At 45.4% G+C, this 21850-nt stretch overlaps 1 protein-coding gene across 1 annotated transcript in view; it reads right to left on the bottom strand.

Annotated features, from left to right (window-relative positions):
- The window catches only part of LOC111971607 (deoxycytidylate deaminase), a 41964-nt gene that overhangs the window by 4812 nt on the left and 15302 nt on the right, over nucleotides 1-21850 (bottom strand). The window contains exons 5-7 of the mRNA XM_070446028.1: nucleotides 21637-21659; nucleotides 14176-14292; nucleotides 1909-2005 (exon numbers count right to left, since the gene is read on the bottom strand). Coding sequence (XP_070302129.1) covers nucleotides 1909-2005; nucleotides 14176-14292; nucleotides 21637-21659 — 237 coding nt within the window. The remainder of the gene's footprint in view (nucleotides 1-1908; nucleotides 2006-14175; nucleotides 14293-21636; nucleotides 21660-21850) is intronic.

Genomic DNA, 21850 nt, shown 5'->3' with positions numbered 1-21850 from the left:
TTGTTTAAGTTTCAATTAAACTATTTGAATATCTAAACAATATTGAATGTAAAGGTATTGTTTTGCCGGCTATAGGCTTTCATTTGGTAATAAGAAAGCCTATAGAAGGCTCTTTGGCAATGTGCGTTGGCAATGTGCCGCATCGCATTGTAAAAATATGAAGATATAATTCTTAAAAAAGGGGGGCTGAACTTCTAGGCCAAATCATGTTTTTTGGCTTGGTCATTTAGAAATGCTGCAGCCATGACTGAAGCCAAACGAGAGTTGTACATTTGTCTCATTAAATGCTTTCAATGTTTGTATATGAATTTCTAAAATGTATACACTGAACAAAAATATAAATGCAACATGGAACAATTTTAAAGATTTGACTGAGTTACAGTTCATATAAGGAAATTAGTCAATTGAAAAACATTTATTAGGCCCCATCTATGGATTTCACATGACTGGGAACACAGATATGTATCCGTTGGCCACAGATACCTTAAAAAAAAAAGGTAGGGGTGTGGATCAGAAAACCAGTCGGTACCTGGTGTGACCATTTGCCTCAGGCAGTGTGACATCTTCGCATAGACTTGATCAGGCTGTTGATTGTGGCCTGTGGAATGTTGTCCCACTCCTTTTCAATGGCTGTGCGATGTTGCTGGATATTGGCGGGAACTGGAACACGCTGTCGTACACATCAATCCAGAGCATCCCAAACATGCTCAATGGGTGATGTGTCTGAGTATGCAGGCCATGGAAAAACTGGGACATTTTCAGCTTCCAGGAATTGTGTACAGATTCTTGCAACATGGGGCCGTGCATTATCATGCTGAAACATGGAGGTGATGGCAGTTGGTGAATGGCACGACAAACCTCAGGATCTCGTCACGGTATCACTGTGCATTCAAATTGCCATCAATAAAATGCAATTGTGTTCGTTGTATCTAGTTTATGCCTGCCCACACCATAACCCCACCACCACGGGGCACTCTGTTCACAACGTTGTCACCAGCAAATCACTTCCCCATAAAAAGGCCTGTTGTGAGGCCGGTTGGACTTACTGCCAAATTCTCTAAAACAGAGGCGGCTTATGGTAGAGAAATGAACATTAMATTCTGGCAACAGCTCTGGAGGACATTCCTGCAGTCAGCATGCCAATTGCCTGCTCCCTCAAAACTTGACATCTGTGGCATTGTATTGTGTGACAAAACTGCACATTTTAGAGTGACCTTTTATTGTCCCCAGCACAAGGTGCACCTGTGTAATGATCACGCTGGTTAATAAGCTTCTTGATATGCAACACCTGTCAGTTGGATGGATTATTTTGGCAAAGGATTAATGCTCACTAACAGGGATGTAAACAAATTTGTGCACAGAATGAGAGAAATAAGCTTTCGTTAGTATGGAACATTTCTGGGATCTTTTATTTCAGCTCATGAAACCAACAGTACATGTTGTGTTTATATTTTTGTTCAGTATAGAATATGTAGACACAGAGACAAGACGACATTACCAAAATATCTACCTGCTCCTTCCATCACACCGCCCCCTCTCACCCCATCCCCTAACAGCCATCTCTCGCTCCACCCCTTAATCTCTCTCTCCACCACTGCTGACCCCCCAGTAGTCCCAGGACAGGTAGTTAGTGGGTAGGTTTACACCCCTGAAACAACCATATCCAGGCACTAACCCCACCCCCTCACACACCATGCCCCAACCCTCTGACACGCATGTATACAGGTTCAAAAAGACACACATGTAACTCCGAGGGGAGCGCCATCTAAGCTCCAACCCTGTTTGTTTGGAAACCTTTTCACACAGAACTGTCAGCCCTCTCTGGCTGGCAGATGTCAATTAAGTCATCATAACATCCTCGTCCCTCCATCCAGGGGCAACACACACATGGCGGCTCAGGAGACTCACTTGTATTGGATCCCTGCCAAGTTAAGCAGCCGTCTGGAGGCAGTCATTTCAGGGATGTCGTGGTACTTGTCTGACAAATAAATCACGTCCTTTATACCTGTAGGTAAGAGACAGCGAAGGGAAAGAGGGAGGGAGAGAGTCAATTATCTATCGGACAGGCTCGGGATGATGGTGAGTGGTGACTAAGGGAGGGAGGCCTGCTGAGTGATGAGGGGGTGCAATTTTGAGTGTGTGTACACACACACACACACACACACACACACGTGTACTGTATGGGGGCGGTCGATAAACCCTCAACAGCAGGCTGAGTCCAATACCGAGAACTAACGACGAAGCAGGAAATCTACCAACTCCAGCTGTCATCTTTAAAAGCACCCCCTTCCAACTTAATGGAGGTGTGTGTCTCTGAGTGTGTGTGTGTGTGTGTGTGTGTGTGAGAGAGAGAGTGAGAGTGAGAGAGACACTAAGCACTATACAACAGGGCCTGGCTCGATTAGTATATCTACCGTACCATCATGCTTGGGAGGTCTGCAGCTCCCTACACAAAACACACACAATTTCACTCTGGCAAAAGGTCACATACAGCAGGTGCCCGCCTTATCTGCCAACACCCCCTGAAACCCCCCTAAACTGCAGAGATAGGATTGGTTGTCCCCCATGGCTCTGTGCTGGGCCCGCCTGATATCTTCCCCGCATCATCAGAGCTTTAGGAGCCGCTGGCTCAATCCGGCTCAGCTTTACCCAGCATGGCTTCCCAGTCTCACCTGCCCTGTATTATCGGACAGTTTCATCTGCGGGAAACTGTGAAAGAGCTGGTATTTATTCTGTGATCCGCTGAGGGGAGACCACGCAGAGTGAATTCTATTCACCACAGTAGATAAAGAGCGACTGACTATAGGGCTGACTGGTGGTGTTACTGTTAGCAGCACCAGCTCTACAGGGAGTGAAAGACAGGCTAGCCTCTAGCATAGAGGTTTACCCCTTCTAGTAGACAAACAGTGGTGATAATATCCACTCAACTGGTATGGACTGCACTGTTACGCTCATCATATTCTCGTCACTTTGTATCACACCAGTTGTTGTACAGTTACTACTCCTATCACTGATGTTAATAAAAGGGTGAGAAATGCCAGCATGTGGAGCTACTGAAATCCAACTGTAATCACAGTAAAGCTATGGCCTGATCCAGTGGTTCTTAATTCTGGTAATCCAGGGTGCATGTGTGTGTTTTTGCCCAAACAACACACCGTCAAACCTTTTACTAGTGGAATCAGGTGTGTAGTGCAGAAATATGTACCCCTTTGAGTCCCCAGGATCAGGATTGAAAAACAACAACACTGGTCTGAACGACTACAAGAGTTTAGCCTACTTCACAACATCTATACAGACAACTATTCAAAAGAAACATTAGCAGCGAATAAATATGTATGAAAACAACAAAGCATATGTGAATGTGTGCAGCGACGGTGCCTGGGCTAACAATGGATCAGATAAATAGATGAAATGCACAAAGCGTCACTTCTCCCAAGTGGAAGTAACAAAGACCTTTATGGTCGGATTGTTTGCAGCCGTAGAAGGCCACAGAGTGCAGAGACAGTACGTGGGGCGAGTTCCTTTATTCATAAATCACCCGCTGAAAACAATCTCTCTGATATTTGGATTTGCATATAAGGTATTATCCTTATTCCTAGGTGTATTGGTTTTGAAAAGCACAGAGATGCAATGAGTGTGAATCTACATACATTAACACACAACCTATGACTTTCTTGGGAAGAACTTGTACACAAAMAAAAWAAWAAWAWAWAAAGTGTTCCCYGCAAAAATAAATAACCGCAAATAAACACATTTAATCAAACTTGCTTACTTATTGAAGTAATGTCCAGGTGTGAGTTTACATATGGTAGCAGTCTGAAAGGGGATAATGCCAGTGTTCCAAATGTATAGCCAATAAACAAACCATGAATAAAAATGCACCGTCAATATTGCCTAGTGAGGGCTCTGCAGGATTTGGCATTAGCGCTTAGCTGAACTCCARGGGGAATAATGATTGGTTGTGGAGATGGTGAAGGCGGGGCTCCAGCAGTAGGTGGTGCTCATGCTGTCAGACCAAAATGAGCCTAAGTAGCACAGAGGGGGAATCAGGGAGACGGCTTGAAATGACAATGGTTTATTTTGGCACWGAATCGTGTGTGTGAATAATGTCCTTACTATGTAATTGGGCAACTGGGCATTTYGTTTTGATGTGTGTAAGGAAGGCGTTGCGTGTCAGAGTGGGATTGTGTGTCTGGTCTGTGGGCCGAGATATGGTCGTTTGGGGGTGCAGTGGTTATGAAGTGGGGCTTCACTGCCTCACAGCTCTAATAAGAAGGAAAAGCATGTAGAGGATCCAAGATCAGCCCAATCGACGGCCTTGRGTTAACAGGCTGTAGCACGGAGAAGTGGTGTGTTTCCGTTTGAAAGCGCAGCTTCCAAGAGAGAAAAGACAACATCCACACTGCTTGAGACACAGTTCCAGATAACCTTCTGCATCAAACGGGGAGCTTTACAAGTCGCCAAGGACAAGAGCTTTAGTCTAGCGTACGGTAGCCGATACACATAATTTAAAAGCAAATGGGATGAAATTAAACTAGTCCGTCTAAAACATCCTTCAGAGCCAAGACGGGGGGGGGGGGGGGGGTAATGGAGGTTTGCTTTACGACCATAGAGATGGGGTTCTGAGTGTCGGAATCTGGTCAAGCAGTCGTGGTCTTGACTCAAAAACCACATACACCCCCCCCCCAGAGGAGCCAGCCCAGTCTCAGCCACATTCTGCCTATGCTTCTACTAATCGGTCTCTCCTTCCCCTGGTACTGTCCAAATACAAGCAAAAAAATCTGAAGTTCCTAGATGTGGTTCTGTGTCTGACAGCTTGAGACGCCAGTAGTAGTCATGTTAAAAAAAAAAGGTGCGGAATTGAAGAAATGTACTATTGAAAATCACCCACAACGACTTCTTTCCACTGATCTATAGTGAAGCAACAGAGGAAAACAGATCCATATTTTAAATATAAAAACGTAAGGAAAATATCTTTAAATAAAGCACATTTGTTTTCTCTCTCTGCGTCTGGGAGATATCTATTTATTGTGAAGTATACTGAAGGTGATATGCACATCCCAACCTTTTAGAAAACCGATGCCTCTGTAGATACTGTCAAAAGAAAAAAGGCCTGCACGGCACACTGTGTCATTTATCATGTCTAAAAAAAACAAAGCCTTTTATCCATCTCTAGCCGTTGCCAAGACAACAGACTTGCAAAAAAGAAAAACATTTTGTAGATTGAAGACTGAGAAACAATACATTTGAACTGATAACAGACCGCAAAGCGCTAGAGGGTTGTGCGGACTGCCCAGTACATCACTGGGGCCGAGCTCCCTGCCATCCAGGACTTCTAGATCAGGCGGTGTAAAAGGCAGGCCCGAAATTGCCAAAGACTAAAGTCATAAACTGTTCACTCTGCTAACGTCTGGCAAATGTCACTGGATCATCAGATCTCAGACCAAAAGGCTCAGAGACAGCTTCAATCCCCAAGCCTTGAGAACGCTAAATAGTTACCCGGACTATCTGCATTGGCTCTATGCAGACTCACAAAGACAAATATATTGCAGCCAAAATATAAATAAATATATATAAAAAAAACACACACACACACTACCAGTCAAAAGTTTCAGAACACCTACTAATTCAAGGGTTTTTCTTTATGTTTTACTATTTTCTACATTGTAGAATAATAGTGAAGACATCAAAACTATGAAATAACACATATGGAATCATGTAGTAACCAAAAGTGTTAAACAAATCAAAATATATTTCAGAGATTCTTCAAAGTAGCCACCCTTTGCCTTAACAGCTTTGCACACTCTTATTTTTAAGAGGGCTCGTAAACAAGCATTTAAATTGTAWAGTCTAGACCCGTTGTATTTGGCGCATGTGACAAATCAAACGTTATTTGATATTGTTGTTATCAAACTAACCAGAAACACCGGAAAACTAGTGACCAGTCATGCTGGGATGGAAAACTCTAGTTGGAACCAGAGAGACCGTTTGAGTAGTAAAAAAACATAACATTCTGGAACGTTCCACAACAGTGACTTGTCCATTGAGGGCAGCTTAAGTAGTTCAGAAGAGARGGAGGAGGGGGTAGGGTAGCTAGCCATTTGGGACCAGACTAAAACTTTAGAACATTTCAAATCATCCCACTCTCACAAGAGTGGTAGTGGAAGTTGGTGTGTGTGTGTGTGCGGGTGCATGCCTGTGAGAGCATGTGCCTGTGACAGACGCATCCCAAAGTGACAAGATGGCAGAGAAGGATGGCAGGCAGGCGCTGGGGAGTCAGTCCAAGCCCAGTAGACTGAGGRGACTCCCATGAATCCATGTTTTAAGCATCCTTTTGACCAGCTACGACGGGGAGGAGAGAGACCAATATCAGTCAAGGAAAGCAAAAGGAAAAAAGGAGAGGGGAGACTAATATGTGGCAGTCGAGAGACCGAATGAGAAAGAGGAGCGAGAAGGCAAGGGAAATCTGAGGTGAGGAAGAAAGCGGCTTCTTGTTATGGCTAAGTGGAAGGAAGGAAGGGCATCAGCTTACGAGTTCCAACTCAAATGTACTATATAGTGACTTCTATGGTGATTATCTTTACTTTTTTTGTACAGAATGCTCATATTATCGCCACATGAGACCGCCGAAGCACTTCTGGACATCAGATCAACAGCTACTAACCTAGATTTTGACTTCATACCGGACCCTATTCCTTTGTTCCATGGGCTACCAAAACACTGCAGGCGTAGACGTGGGAGACGAGGTGAAAGCCGAACGGCGCTCCCTTCCGTTCKATTGGCAAATCACTTGAGAATAACACGGATGAGCTTCGTTCGAGAGTCTCCTATCAGAGAGGCTTGAAAAGCTGCAGTATCATGTCTTATTGGAACGTGGCTGGATGATGACGCTATGCACGTAGTACACGGTGGATTCTCCATGCAGCGGCAGGATCGGACGGCAGCGTCGGGAAGTCGAAAGGTGGAGGAGTGTTTCCCCCCCAAAACAACTGGTGTGCTGCTTCAAGTGTGAAGAAAATCTCTAGCTTTTGCTCACCTGGTGAATATAATAGGTCATGGTGAGCTGCAGACCTTTTTACCTACCAAGAGTTCTCATCTGTAATTATCACAGCTGTCTACATCCCTCCACAAGCCAACACCACTCTGGCACTCAAACTGTATGGGGCCATAAACAAACAACAAGCAGCTTACCCAGAGGAAGTGTTTCTGGTGAGCGGAGACTTTAACGTTGGGCGCTTGAAACTGTTCTACCGCRCTTCTATCAACGCGCCACTAGGGGCGCTAAAACTACCCACAGAAATGCACACAAGCCCCTCCCTCATCCTCCTTTYGGAAAATCTGACCATGACTCCATTCTCCTGCTTCCTGTTTACAAACAAATGCTCAAAAACAGGAAGTACAGCGATGCGCTCAATACGGAAGTGGTTGGATAAAGCAGACGYGAGGCTGTTTTGCTAGTACAGACTGGGATTTGTTCCAGGATTCATCTGATAGCATTGAGGAGTTGATGAMGACAGCTTGCCTGTCGAAACGTTGGTAAATTAAATATTTTTGCATCYGAGCTCCTAGAGTGTGCGGCTCTCCTTTATTTTTAAGCATTGAGGAGTTTACCACAAAAGCCACAGGTTCATCAATAAGTGCATAGATGTCATCCCCACAGTGACTATAAGAATGTATCCAAACCAAAAACCATGTATTACAGGCAATATCAGAGCTTTACAAGGAACAGGACACGGACACATACAAGAAAGCCCGCTATGACCTCCGACAAGACATCAAACATGCAAAAGGACAATATAGGAGGAAGGTGGAATCCTATTCCACTGGCTCCGACGCTTGTCGTTTGTGGCAGGGCTTGAAGATAACGGATTACAAAAAGGGAAACCCAGCCATGATTGTCCAGCGATGTAGAACTCCCAAACGAGCTAAATGCCTTTTATGCTCGCTTCGAGGAATATAACACTGTGCCTTCCGGATTACTGTGTGAACCTGCTCTTAGTGGACAATGTGAGCAAAATGTTCACAAGGTCGCCAGGTCAGACGGAATACTAGGCCGTGTTCACAAAGCACGCGCAGACCAGCTGGCAAGTGTCTTCACATACATTTTCTCTCCTTGTCCCAGTCTGTAATCACAACATGTTTCAAGATGACCACCATTATCCTTGTTCCAAAGAGCTCCAAGGTAACCTGCCTAAATGACTAATCGCCCAGAGGCACTCACATACGTAGTTACAAAGTGCTTTGAAAGGCTGGTCATGACCCACATCAACACCATCATCCCAGACCCGCTACAACAGATCCACAGATGACGCAATTTCTGGAAAAGAGGGGAAATAACTTTGAGAATGATGTTTATTCAACACCATCGTCCCCTCCAAGCTAGGGCCCCTGGAACTGAGCCCCTCCCTCTGCAACTGGATCCTGGACTTCCTGACGGGCCCCGTGGTGAGGGTAGGCAACAACATCTATGYCACKTTRACCCTCAATACGRGGGCCCCTCRGGGGTGTGTGCTTATTACTCCTTGTTCACCCACAACTGCGTTGCGGTGCACGACTCCGACACCATTGAGTTTGCGGATGACACGACGGCGGTAGGCCTGATCACGGACGGCGGTAGGCCTGATCACGGACGGCGGTAGGCCTGATCACGGACGGCAATGAGTCAGCCTACAGGGAGGAGGTCAGAGACTTAGCAGTGTGGTGCCAAGACAACAACCTCTCCCTCAACGTCAGTAAGACCAAGGAGCTGATTGGGACAATAGGAGAAACAAGGGAGAGCATGCTCCCATCCACTGACAGGGCTGTTATAGAGCGGGTCGAGAGCTTCAAGTTCCTTGGCATCCACATCACTAAGGACTTAACATGGTCCACACATACCCACGAAGAGGGCACGGCAGCGCCTCCTCCCCCTCAGGAGGCTGAAAAGACTTTTCATGGGCCCTCGGATCCTCAAAAAGTTCTACAGCTGCACCATCGAGAGCATCTTGACTGGCTGCATCACCACCTGGTATGGCAATATCACCGCCCTTGACAGCAAAGCGCTACAGAGGGTGGTGCGGACAGCCCAGTACATCACTTGGGCCAAGCTCCCTGTAATTCAGGACCTCTATATCACGGAAGGCCCAAAAAATTGCCAAGACTCCAGCCACCCAAACCATAGACTGTTCACTCTGCTACCGTCCCGGCAAAGGGTACCGGCTCTCCGACCAACAGGCTCCAAGAAATCTTCTACCCACAAGCCATAAGTCTGCTAAATAGYGAATTAATGGTACCTGAACTATATTCCTGGCCCTACGCACACTTACTAGACTATACACTGAGTGTAGAAAACATTAGGAACACCTTAATATTGAGTTGCACCTTTCTTGATACACACAGAAAACTGTTGTGTGAAAAACCCAACAGCGTTGCGGTTCTTGGCACACTGAAACGGTGCGYCTGGCACCTACTACTTTACCCCATTCAAAAGGCACTCAAATCTTTTGTCTTGCCCATTCATCCTCAGAATGCGATGTCTCTGTCTCAAGGYTTAAAAACCATTCTTTAACCCGTCTCCTACCTTTCATCTACACTGATTGAAGTAGATTTAACAAATGACATCAATAAGGGATTGTAGCTTTCACCTGGTCAGTCTGTCATGGAAAGAACAGTACACACACACACACCTTTAATGTATATACACTACATGACCAAAAGTATGTGGACACCTGCTCGTCAAACATTTTATTCCTAAATCATGGGCATAAATATGGGGTCGGTCCCCCCTTTGTTGTTAAAACAGCTTTTGTCGCACTGCTTTTCTTTATCTTGGCCAGGTCGCAGTTGTAAATGAGAACTTGTTCTCAACTGGCCTACCTGCTTAAATAAAGGTGAAATATATATATTTTTAAATAAACAGCCTCCACTCTTCTGGGAAGGCTTTCCACTAGATGGTGGAACAGTGAAGTGGGGGCTTGCTTCCATTCAAACACAAGAGCATTAGTGAGGTCAGGTACTGATGTTGGGCGATTAGGCGTGGCTCACAGTCGGCATTCCAATTCATCCAAAAGGTGGTCGATGGGTATAGGTCAGGGCTCTGTGGCAGGAAAGTCAAGTCCTTCCACACCGATCTCGACAAACCATTTCTGGTATGGACCTTTCTGTATGGACCTTGCACGGGACATTGTCATGCTGAAACAGGAAAGGGCCTTCCTCAAAACTTGTTGCCCACAAAGTTGGAAGCACAGAATCGTCTAGAATGTATGCTGCAGTGTTAAGATTTCCCTTCACTGGAACTAAAGGGCCTAGCCACCCGAACCATGAAAAACAGCCCTAGACCATTACTCCTCCTCCACCAAACTTTACAGTTGGCACTATGCATTTGGGCAGGTAAAGTTCTTCTGGCATCCCCCGAACCCAGATTTGTCCKTCGGACTGCCAGATGGTGAAGCGTGATTCATCACTCCAGAGAACGCATATCCATTGCACCAGAGTCCAACAGCGGCGAGCTTTACACCACTCCAACCGACGCTTGGCATTGCGCATAGTAATCTTAGGCTTGTGCGCGGCTGCTCGGCCATGGAAACCCATTTCATTAAACTCTCGAAAAAACAGTTGTGCTGACGTTGCTTTTAGAGGCAGTTTGGAACTCTGTAGTGAGTGTTGCAACTGAGGATAGACMATTTTTAGCCCTYGGCGGTCCCGTTCTGTGAGCTTGTGTGGCCTACCACTTCATGAGCCGTTGTTTCCACTCCACAATAACAGCACTTACAGTTGACTGGGGCAGCTCTACCAGGGCAGAAATTTGACAAACTGACTTGTTGGAAAGGTGGCATCCTCTTCAGTAAGGCCATTCTACTACCAAAGTATGGCTATGGAGATTGCATGGCTGTGTTCTCGATTTTATACACCTGTCAGGAACAGGTGTGGCTGAAATARCCAAATCCAATCCAGAAGAGGTGTCCACATACTTTTGTGTATATATAGTGGATCTACATCTGCACATTAATCTGGTACTGGGACTCCCTGTATATAGCTCCATTCTTGTGTATATATAGTGCATCTACATCTGCACATTAATCTGGTACTGGGACTCCCTTTATATAKCTCCATTCTTGTATTTTATTYCTCGTGTGTTACCATTTAATTTTTAAACTCTGCATTGTTGTGAGGGGTTGTAAGCAAGCATTTCACAGTTAAATCTACAAGAGTTGTATTTGGCAAATAAAATGTTATTAGATTTTTTATTTGAAGTGACTTACAATAGCAGGTCTTGTAATGGGCCAGTCATAAACAGGAGAGGGAGAGGGAGACACTATGGAGGAGCATTCCAATGGGATTAGGAAAGCAACAAAAGGCCTCCAGATTAGCTAATGGGAATACAATGGGAGCGAGGCCACTGGGAGGAGAGGGGTGAAGAGGGGCAACCAGTGAATTAGCTACGTAGACTCAGAGGACGSATAACCTGCTAGGTTGTAATTACAGCGTTAGGACAGTGCCGTCCGCTTGTCAACATAAATATTCTTCATTTTCTGTACAACGATCTTAAGACGGATAATGATTCCTCAATTCAAAGTCCATACTGAGGCGTTAAGGCTAAATGCACCAACGCATAACTGAGCTGAGGATTGAGAAGAGAGATAGTTTGGCGCGCTTCACCAACACAACTCTCAGGACTAAAGACACAGCACTACCGGCGCGGGAGTCAGGCCAGGCTACAGCCACCGGCGCGGGAGTCAGGCAGGCTACAGCACTACCGGCGCGGGGTCAGGCCAGGCTACAGCACTACCGGCGCGGGAGTCAGGCCAGGCTACAGCCACTACCGGCGCGGGAGTCAGCCAGGCTACAGCACTACCGGCGGCTGGGAGTCAGGGCCAGCTACAGGAGCAGCTTCCTCACATTAGAACCGAGGACTGGCTGAGAATATAATAGATGAGGCTGATTTTAGAGAATTTATACTGAAAATAGTTACGTACCATTAACTGTCTGGTAACGGAGGGGTGGAGGAGAAAGGGGTGGAGGAGAAAGGAGTGAGTAAAAGTAAGTAATTGGGTGAATAAAAGAGAGCCAGTGAAAATGGGAGAAAAACAGAAGGATAGAAAAAAGCCAAAGATAAAAAGGTGGAAAGAGATTGGAGAGAGTTCTGGGTGGCTCCACACAGTTACTGAGAAGCAGCACAACTCATTTGAACTCCAGTCCAAAAATAAGCCAACTGAGAGATTTGTTCAAACGTTGATTGAATGGGTGTCCTGCTGGAGACTGAGAGAAAAGGAGGGGGAGCGGTGAGAATGATAAGACCACAGTGCCCCCTAAAGCCAAAAGAGTACACCTCTTTTTCCCTCCATCTCTCATCTGAAGAGCCTGTGTATTGAGAGGCCAAGAGGGTTTCGTTCAAGGCGCGCACACACACACGTTGAGGGGCCGAGAKGCTAACGTTCAAGGCCTTGMAAACGTTACTTAAAAAAAGGACTCGGAGGATCCCTTACCGTTCTTAGAGAGCTGAGCTGTTCTGTTCGTCGGTACGTGAGGCGCATTTATTAAAACACACAAACGACCCAACGGCCGGACAGAATGACGCACAAACACACACACAGAGAGCGCAGCCCACGCTGTACTTGAACATATTCCCTAGGTTTCAGAGGTTCAAACACACTCTCTTTGACCCCACACATGGAGAAGTTGTCATCAAGGYTGAATGGAAATAAGCCCATTTCTAGAGTGAGAGATTAAAACCAGACGAACAGGTGCAGCGTTGTGGAATTGAGCCCAGCTKCCTTCCGTAGGCCTATCGGATTCACTAACACGTTTCACGGTAAATATCAAACACATCTATTGTTAAACCCTCTGATTCTCCTCATGCTGTTATGACAGTGAGACAGATAGATAGGAGAGAGAGTTGGGGAGAAAAAGGGAAAGAAAAAGAGAGAATTAGTAAGAGATTCAGAGAGGAAAARAGCTTTTTCTAGTGGCGGGGCGAACAGTCATCACACGCCACCTTTGTGAAGCACGGCACTTGTTGCTGTTTAGTTTCCTTCTCTCCTCTTGAAGGTGCAGGTGAACGGGAAGTGGTGTATAAACTCCCTCCTTAATGAAGTAGGAGCMTGGAGATGGAGCTTACACCCCACTGTGCCGGGGAGAGGAGAGGGCCTGGCAAGGTAAATCAGAGTGAAATAGTGTGTGTAGGAGAGTGTCGGAGCTATGAGTGTGTGTATGCATGCCTGCATACATGTCAGTATATATAGCTCTGTGTGTGTGTGTGTGTGTGTGTGTGTGTAGGAGTAGAGTGTGTGTGTGTGTGCCTGTGTCTCACTTCCGTATGCAGCTCCAGGAGGGCCTCTCGCCTAAGGAGCAACAGCAGGGGGTTGTGGGAAGATAACGGGAGAGGGAAAGTTTTTCGAGCAACGGGCAGAAAGCGGTAGAGAGGGAGCGAAGGAGAAAGAGGAAAAAGAAGCTCTGCTTGCTGTTTGTGTTGCTGTTTGAAAAAGGCGGAGGCTGTGGAGTATAATCGTCTCGCTTTCTATCGTWGGTGGGAGGGAGCAAACGAGGGGTAGGGGTACGGGTTGCACCCCCCCCTTGAAACCTTGTGCGCCGTTAGGGGTCGTCGCTCCCTCGCCGAGCATACTGTCGGAATCACCTTGACACACAGACTGTACCACGGCACACGCACGAGCGGTGTCGATGATCAAACGCACCCAACACACTCYGCTGACAATCTGTTGAGATTGCTCCCGGGACAATCACTGCAGTTGAATTAGTATAAAAAAAATTACATAAAAAATAGACTGCCATTTGGTAAACAAACACCGGTACAGCAGGAAGCTAAATCAAAAAGGGAAGACTAGCAGATGATTGTTGTGTGTCTGCCCATMCATCAAAGCCATCACGTCAGCGTTAGTCTTAATACCTGCATAACTGATACTGTACAGAGTGAATACTGTATGGTACTTCGGCTAAATACAATGTCAGGTAAGCTAAACAGCWATGCATTGTGGTTGTCAACCGGGATGTATAGAGAGAAAACATAGAAAGAGGATGTGTTTAGTGGAAGAGGAGGAGAAGTGTCTCGCTGTGAATAGCTGAGTCAAGGACGAGAGAGGGAGGAGCGTGTGTGTGTGTGTGTCCCTGAGAGAAGAGGTATAGAAAGAGGAGGAGGAGGAGTGCGCACGTGTGGTCATCTGCGTGTGTGTGGGGTCTCACCTGCTTGGATGATGAGCTTGGCACACTCGTTGCAGGGGAACAGAGCCACGTACATGGAACAGCCCTTCACGTCCGCTGAGTTCTTATTCATGATCGCATTCAGCTCCGCATGGCACACTGGAGGAGAGAGGGGGAGGAAGAGAGAGAGGGGGAGGAAGAGAGAAGGGGAGGAAGAGAGTCAACACACCAGGGGTGGCAGTGAACCAAAAACAGAGACGTATTAATATGCAGATAGAGTTTTCCTAGTTCCAACAGCCACATACAATGAATCAACTGGTCTAGGATCAGGTCCCCCCCGTCCATATAATCTCATTAATTGATCTAAAAAGGCTAAACTGATCCTAGTTCAGCAATKCCACTTTGAGCCTCACTTTGGGCCTTAATTCCCATTGTCCAGTGGAAAGTGATGTACTGAGTTGAACAGATGCCTCCTCTTTCCTCCACCATGGCAGCCATAAAATGACTCATTCCTAACGTTAATTATGGGAAATGAATTGCCCCATCAGCAACGGTGGCCGATTACGGAGCACCCCCACCAACCCCCAAACTGTAGTGTGATTACCATATCCCCCCCCACTAGCCCCATGCCAGCCAGCCAACCTCGCCGCCACCCGCTACTGCGGCGGATTTGCTTTGGCACAACAACAGAGCACGGCACGACTGGGCATGACATGCACGTTGGTCCACTGCGCTCACAGCAAGCAAGCAGAACTCATACGATCAGGCCCAATTGAGAGAAAGAGCCGACGGATGGTTCACTTGGAGAATTTGTGCAATCGGTTGTCATGGCAGCATGTATTTGTTGGGGAACATGATAAGATATTACCCTGAGCACTGTTTAATGTTACAGTCACTGGTCTCAGTTACCATTAGAGCAGTGGTAGTTACCATTACCACCACTGGTGAATAGCGTTAATGAACAGTGATCCGCACTGTGACCCAACAGCCAATCCCCCTTTAAGACTGCTCCTAAAACTGACTAATAAATGTGGACCTCACAAAAKCCTTTTCTGGTCCCAATTAGCTGCAGAGTTGGTTACTTGAAAACAGGTAATTAAATGACCCATTTGTGCTCTTAAAAATCAGCTGAGGTTTACCAGAATGGCCTTCCCAGGTAGAGGGCAATTATCCCCAGTAACCATGAGACCTTCTGGACAAGAGGGATGTTAAGAAAGTGTGTTAGTGTGTGTGGTCTTGGCTAACGAGACTGCTGTTCCTTGTAATTGCATATTACAGCCTTTATTACGGCCAATTATCTCCCTTTGAAGATGATTAGACATTTTCTACAAGGTCCCCCCCCCCCCCTTTACCCAGTTTCACAAAGAAATGGCTACATAAAAAAAAACTTTACATTGTGTCTAGCATCACGCTATGAACTGGGCAGCAAATTTCCACAAGGACCTGGACAGTGGCAACCCTAAGAGGGCTTTTTAGGATACCCCTGGATGGGATGAAGAACATATCCTGTGTTTGAAGATAGAAGGGGGAAAWGTAATGAGATTCTAACGAGAAGTGGATACAGAGCAGAGAGCGAGTGCATGAAAGAGAAAGAGCGAGGAAGAGGGGAGAGAGACACCCATTGGCCAGAAAGAGTGGGTGAGAAATAGATTAGGGGAAATAAGTGATTCTTCACCTAGCTTTGCAAACAGCACGAGAAGACTTGGGCACAGCTAAGCACAATATGTTGCCCAATATATTCCATCTGCAAAAACATAAACATATCTTTATGAAAGAGCGTGGAGAGAGGTAGGGAGAAACTAGACAGAAAAGACTAGGGTGTTTCTCTAAACCCTTCTAAATTATTCTGAAGTGGACTGGAGGAAGAAATAGGCCTACATCCTTTGAATGTAAAAAAGGGCTGTCTGGAGATTCGCCAACTCATTTACTTTCGGCAGTTCGCTCTCCCTCTCTGTCCTCCAAACCAAGCAACCCCCCTAACCTCTGCATATTAACTGGATACATCCTTAAAGCGTCAGGTATCTCCACACACAAAGCTTCAGGTCTCAACTCAAACKGCTTTCAATTACCKGTGAGACAAAGAATTCGAAAAKAACTCCTTCAAAAATTAACTGGGCAGTTAGTTTGACTTTCCATATTTTTCGTGGAACCCTCTCTCCTGAACTCGGGAGATTAATTATCTGGTTCCCGTGGCGATTAGAAAAAGCTGTGATGAAACAGTGATGCGTCTAATGTACAGTCTGTCTGGAAATGTTGGAATGGAATATTCTGGAACACCTGTAGCCAATTGCATGCGGATGTTAGGCTGCCTGTGACCCAATAGAACAGTGTATAGGGTTTCTGTAGGAAGCCAGARGGAGGGGTCTGGAATTGAAAGGATAGACTGGAGTGCACTGAAGGGTTAGGACTGTACATTGTCAACCTATAAAGCCCTGCAGAAGTTTCTATAAGGCTACAATTGTAATATCTGTAGTAGTAGGCATTGGGCTATTAGGTAAGAGAAACTGCACACATGCAAAGTGTGTGTGTGCGTGTTTGTGTGTTCTGGCAGATGGTCAGTTAGGTGCTCTCTGACCACTGTAGCCAATTAGAGAAGCTATTGAGAGGTCAGTGATCAAGATTGCCCACCTGCCAACCGACATGGGAGTCTTGTATTTGTATGCACCTTAAAAAAAACACACCATGTCCRAATACCTATACTAGTGTACTACATACTTAAAACTGCATACAATGCATGTACTCATCGCCGCATACTATTTAGCGCACACAGTTTAGTAAAGTAGCAGCTCCTGACTGGTTGAGTAGGTGGGGCGGGCRGGGCCGAGTGCGGGTGGATTTWAAAAAATTCAACAAACATGCATCACATTAACCAGCCTGATAATGGCTCACTTCCAATTTGATTCATTTCTCTAAACTCTGAAAGGAATAGGAATGGAGATATAGTTTGCTTAGAACCAGCCTGAGTAGGCCTATCACATTCAACCTATACCGTAGGTAAATATTTTCCACATGAACATATTTATTAGTGAAACCAAAGTGCTGTAACATATTCAATTAAATCAAACAGCCTAGTATATACACACACACCAAAACTTTTCAACTGTTCAAATCAAAAGGCTATGGCACAGAAATACCTGGACAGTCGGGTGCATGGCGAATTCAGAACTGCTGGACAGCAACATAATACACTAAAAGCACTGATCATTGGGAACGAGATCAGAATGACTGCTAAGGCTTGTCCCCGGTGCCGACATTGTCAGAAATCCAAAGATGGTTTAGAAGGCCAAGGGAAAAATGAAACTTTTCAATGAGAAAACAGAAATCCACKAATTATATTTTTAAAAAGCCTATGATGCAATACTCAATTTTAAGAAGAACAAAATCTACCTAGCCTACATTTTGAACACCGCTGCAGAAGATTCGCTATTCGGCATCTTCCCAATTAAGTAGCTTAGTTTTTTGGTTTGGCTACTCAAAGAGAAAATGGGGCCCATCACTCGCAGCCCACCTCTTCCAATGCATTGTGGAAAAGTGTGCATCTAATTCTACTAGATAAAGAGCTGAGATGAGTATAACATCCTGGCATTTAAACCATCAACATTTTCGAAAATTCACATAATAAAAAACATTCTATTTTCGCTTACTGAGAATGTGTCTTTGCGCTGTTTCACGCTATTCAYTGATTTCAGTAGCGCATCCCCTTATCTAATTGCTCAGCTATGGTCAAAGCCAACACGAGTATGACATCCAGACATTTAAAGTATACTCAATTTTCAAAACGTCGCATAGTATTAAACGTAATTTTTTCCTGCATACTCAAAACGTACAAATATTTAGGACGGGGCTATGGGTATTCGGACTCTCTCCCAGAGTCAACACACTCACACAAAAAACAAATGTGCTAATATAACCACTGCAGCACAAATAGAATACTGCGGCACTACAGCCTATGGCCTATACAGCCAGTCACCCTGATTAAGACGCATGTCTTCCCTGATTCCCACAGGCTTGTCGAGTCATGTGACTTCTAAAGCTCTAGATTATGTCTGCGTCTCAAATTGCACCCTATTCCCTATAGGCCCTGGTCAAAAGTAGTGCACTAAATAGGGACTAGGGAGTCACTTGGAACATAGATTCTGTCTCGGCTGCCAGGGAACACCAGAGAGTGCCTGGCCCATAGCCAGAGATATCACAACCCTGAAGAGACTAGAGCGAGGGAGGGGGGGAGATGGAGAGAGGGCATAGGGAGGGAAGGCAGAGAAAAGAGATTGAGGGAGAGAGAACGAGGGAGATCAAAAACAAAAGAAGACTGTGCCCAGTGGGAAAGAGGCTGTAGAGCCAACCGACACAGCAGACAAATAGAGGGCCGTTAAACTTTGCTACATCGGCTCAAGCAATTACATGGCTATTCCTTTGTGTTAGTAGGAAATGAATGGGTCCGAATAAGGCATTAGGAATGAACCGGGTCGGGAGCAGAACAGGGCTACGGGCTGAGGACCGAGTTTCTATTATTCCTGGATAGTTTTGCTGAGGGAGGGAGTGTGTATGTCACTGCCAAGGGAACGGTTTAACTTCCTCTCCTCTCATTCTCATCTCAGTCTCTTTATTAACAGTACTTYCAGAACGATTCATCTACAGAACAGAGACAATAGTTACTGAGGAAGAAAGGGTTTTCTGAATGAGCTTTTAGAAAAGGTAGAAAGGGTGGACGCAGTATTAATCGTGTTGAATATACTGTCCTTCTCTGTATATTATAGTATGATCATACATTCCCTCTAGTTAAACTAAGTGGGACAATGCAACATATTGTGATATTATAGAGGTAGAAAGTCATTTGAGACACACTATTTGTAAGGGGGGGGGGGGGGGTTGTAAGGGGGGGGGGTCAGGAAGGGTTTAAAAGATCAACCCCCCCAAAATATTGACAAAATGCTCTTAGTGCTTTGCCTCTTCACACCTCGCCATGGCAACCGCTGATAGTCTCCCACGCTGGCATCTGCTGCCCACAGTCTGCCAACTGTGCCCTCAGCCCTCTCTATCACTCTTCCCCCACCCCCCCTTCTCTCTTCTAAACTCCATACCGAAACCCATTCAGAATAGTCTAGCTTTTTCCCAAAGAGTGGCCTACACTGTATATAAACAATTCAATGTGTCGGTGTCCTACTGTATCTGATTGCAGTAAAAAGTATGACTCTGAAAAGCCCTAGGTAAGGAGACCGGATTTATGAAACGAAAATCTGGGAATGTAATTATTTTTTTATTTTTACGGGTGGGGTATAACCGCGCAAAAAAAWATATATAATAATTTTTAAAAAGTGGCATGCCCTGGAACTATATTTAACTATCAATTTCCGCTGTAGTTCTTTCCAATACTTTCATTAATTAAGACACAAAATGGATTACCCCTCCAGTTCTCTTAATCTTAGCCCATCTAGTAATTCAAAAACCACCCAAGTCTGGTAGCCTATGCTGTTGGAGACACTTTCTAGCCATGGTTAATCATGGGATGGTTAGTGCATCACCAATCAAACGTTCTTATAAAAAGGTCCAACAAGGACATTTTTCAGGGACAGACCACCAAAACCGGGGACTGGCAGCAGAAAACAGGGATGTCTGGTCACCCTAGGTATCTCTAATAGGTTATAATAGCATATGATTAGTAAGTACTTATGTACTAGGGATGTACTTGTTTCACTTCACAAACTAACTGCCCCCATTGGTCCTATTACCTATCATGAGCTCTCAAGGCTTACAAGTCAAATTTTGAAAATACGCCAGTAGTGGTTGGCAGAGTTGGGGCTAATATCATCAAAATCAGAAGTTGGGAGAGAACACACTAGTAGCAAGTTCCCTCTAGGTTGTGTGTGTGTGTACGTTCACTGAGTTAAGAGGACAAGGAGACTAACTGGAAGTTGTAGTGTCCAGCGCCCTCTTCAGGTGAAACTGTGTCACTTCTAGTTCAGACTTCCAAGGGCTGAGACAAGAATCAAGATGTCCTTGTAGAACAGAGGTATAGCTACTGAATCATTTCACTGTAAAAGCTCTTTCACTCTCACAAGGACACGCTCTCTCTCTCAGAAGTAGAAACCGATAGTACGAGCAAGCAGTTGGCGACAGGAGAGCATTCCACCTTCCATCCAACTATTCTATCGTTTTCCCAGAAATACATTTATTTTCCAGTGTGTGCCACCTGCTCTCAYTTCACCCTCAAACTACCTGGTTTCCATGACAACTGCACAAAAACATCTCTCCTTTCCCGCTYGTTGGGGTTAAGAGCACCGGCCTCCATCTTCAGTGTTACATTAAAACCCCATCTGTGCTGCCGAGTAGTCCCTCTCTTCTTTGTTGGCCTCAGCTGTGTTGTCTGCGCGGGTGACGCTTGTTTCGCCGTTAAACAACAACTGCCTTTGCAACAACAGGGGATTGACTACTGCTTATTGTTAAGGGCTTGTCTGGTTTGAAAGAGGTTGTGCACTGTAATGAGAGGCAGCTATGAGGTGAGGCGAGAGAGAGAATGAGGATGAGTGTGAAAAAGCGCACCATGTGGTCTTGAGAGGAAAAAGCCGGCCCAGACAGATGGAGCCTAGCATCTGTGAGTGCGAGAGAGACCGGGCATCGGGGGGGTGAGAAAGCAGGAGTCAATCACCGCACACACTTCACATGTTGGACTGGCTAGTACTGTTCAAGTGGCTAGTGTGATTATGGCCTAGCAGCATGTCAGTTGGGGTTCACAGTTCACTAGCTGCTGAAGTGGCCGGCATGTTGCCCAGGCCTGGGTTCAACCATTCATTTCCCTTCAAATGCTTTAGTTAAGATGGATTGACCTTGTTGGGAGCATTGGAACCAATGGAATAGACCCAAAAATGCTAACACCGCTCATATGGCACTCCGGATAGGCTCAATCGAATGCTCCAAGTATTTCAAGGAAAGCTCACGCTGTTTTAACCTAGTTCTGACTTACATCAAGTTATGGAACCAGCATACAGTGAGTATACAAAACATTAAAGAACACCTGCTCTTTCCATGACAGACTGACCAGGTGAAAGCTATGATCCCTYATTGATGTCACTTGCTAAATCCACTTCAAAATCAGTGTAGAGGAAGGAAGGGGACACATTATAGAAGGATTGTTAAGACTTGAGACATGGATTGTGTAGGTGTGCCATTCATAGGGTTAAACGGGGAAGACAAAAGATTGAAGTACCTTTGAACGGGGTATGGTAGTAGGTGCCAGGCGCACCGGTTTGTGGGAAGCATTAGAGTCAACATGGGCCAACATCCGTGTGGAATGCTTTCGACACCTTGTAGAGTCTATGCCTCAACGAATTGGGTGGGGGTGCAAACCAATATTAGGAAGTTGTTCCTAATATTTTGTACACTGTGTATATATATTGTAGGTTTTCACATTAACCTAGGGTTCCTCATTGTGGTGATATTAAAGTAAATCTTACCGCAGGGATAGTAGGTAGTGGTACTATAGTGATGTCCCTAGGTAGATCCTACCATAAGGATACTTGCAGTATTTTCTACATGTTGGTCATTTTGAGTTTATCTCTAATTATATTGTTTATATTTTTTAAGTATTGTTTCGTGGATTGCCAGTTCAGGGGTACCCAGTAATTTTGTAGCCCACTTGGTATATTGCAGTCAATGGTTAAACTCTTAGCCTACCATGCTAGTGCTTAGATGCGTAGGAAAAATATTTCTCACCCAAATA

This window comes from Salvelinus sp. IW2-2015, linkage group LG13, assembly GCF_002910315.2.
Source record: "Salvelinus sp. IW2-2015 linkage group LG13, ASM291031v2, whole genome shotgun sequence".
In the NCBI taxonomy this organism is placed as follows: domain Eukaryota; kingdom Metazoa; phylum Chordata; class Actinopteri; order Salmoniformes; family Salmonidae; genus Salvelinus; species Salvelinus sp. IW2-2015.
This window is presented reverse-complemented; position numbering and strand designations above follow the sequence as displayed.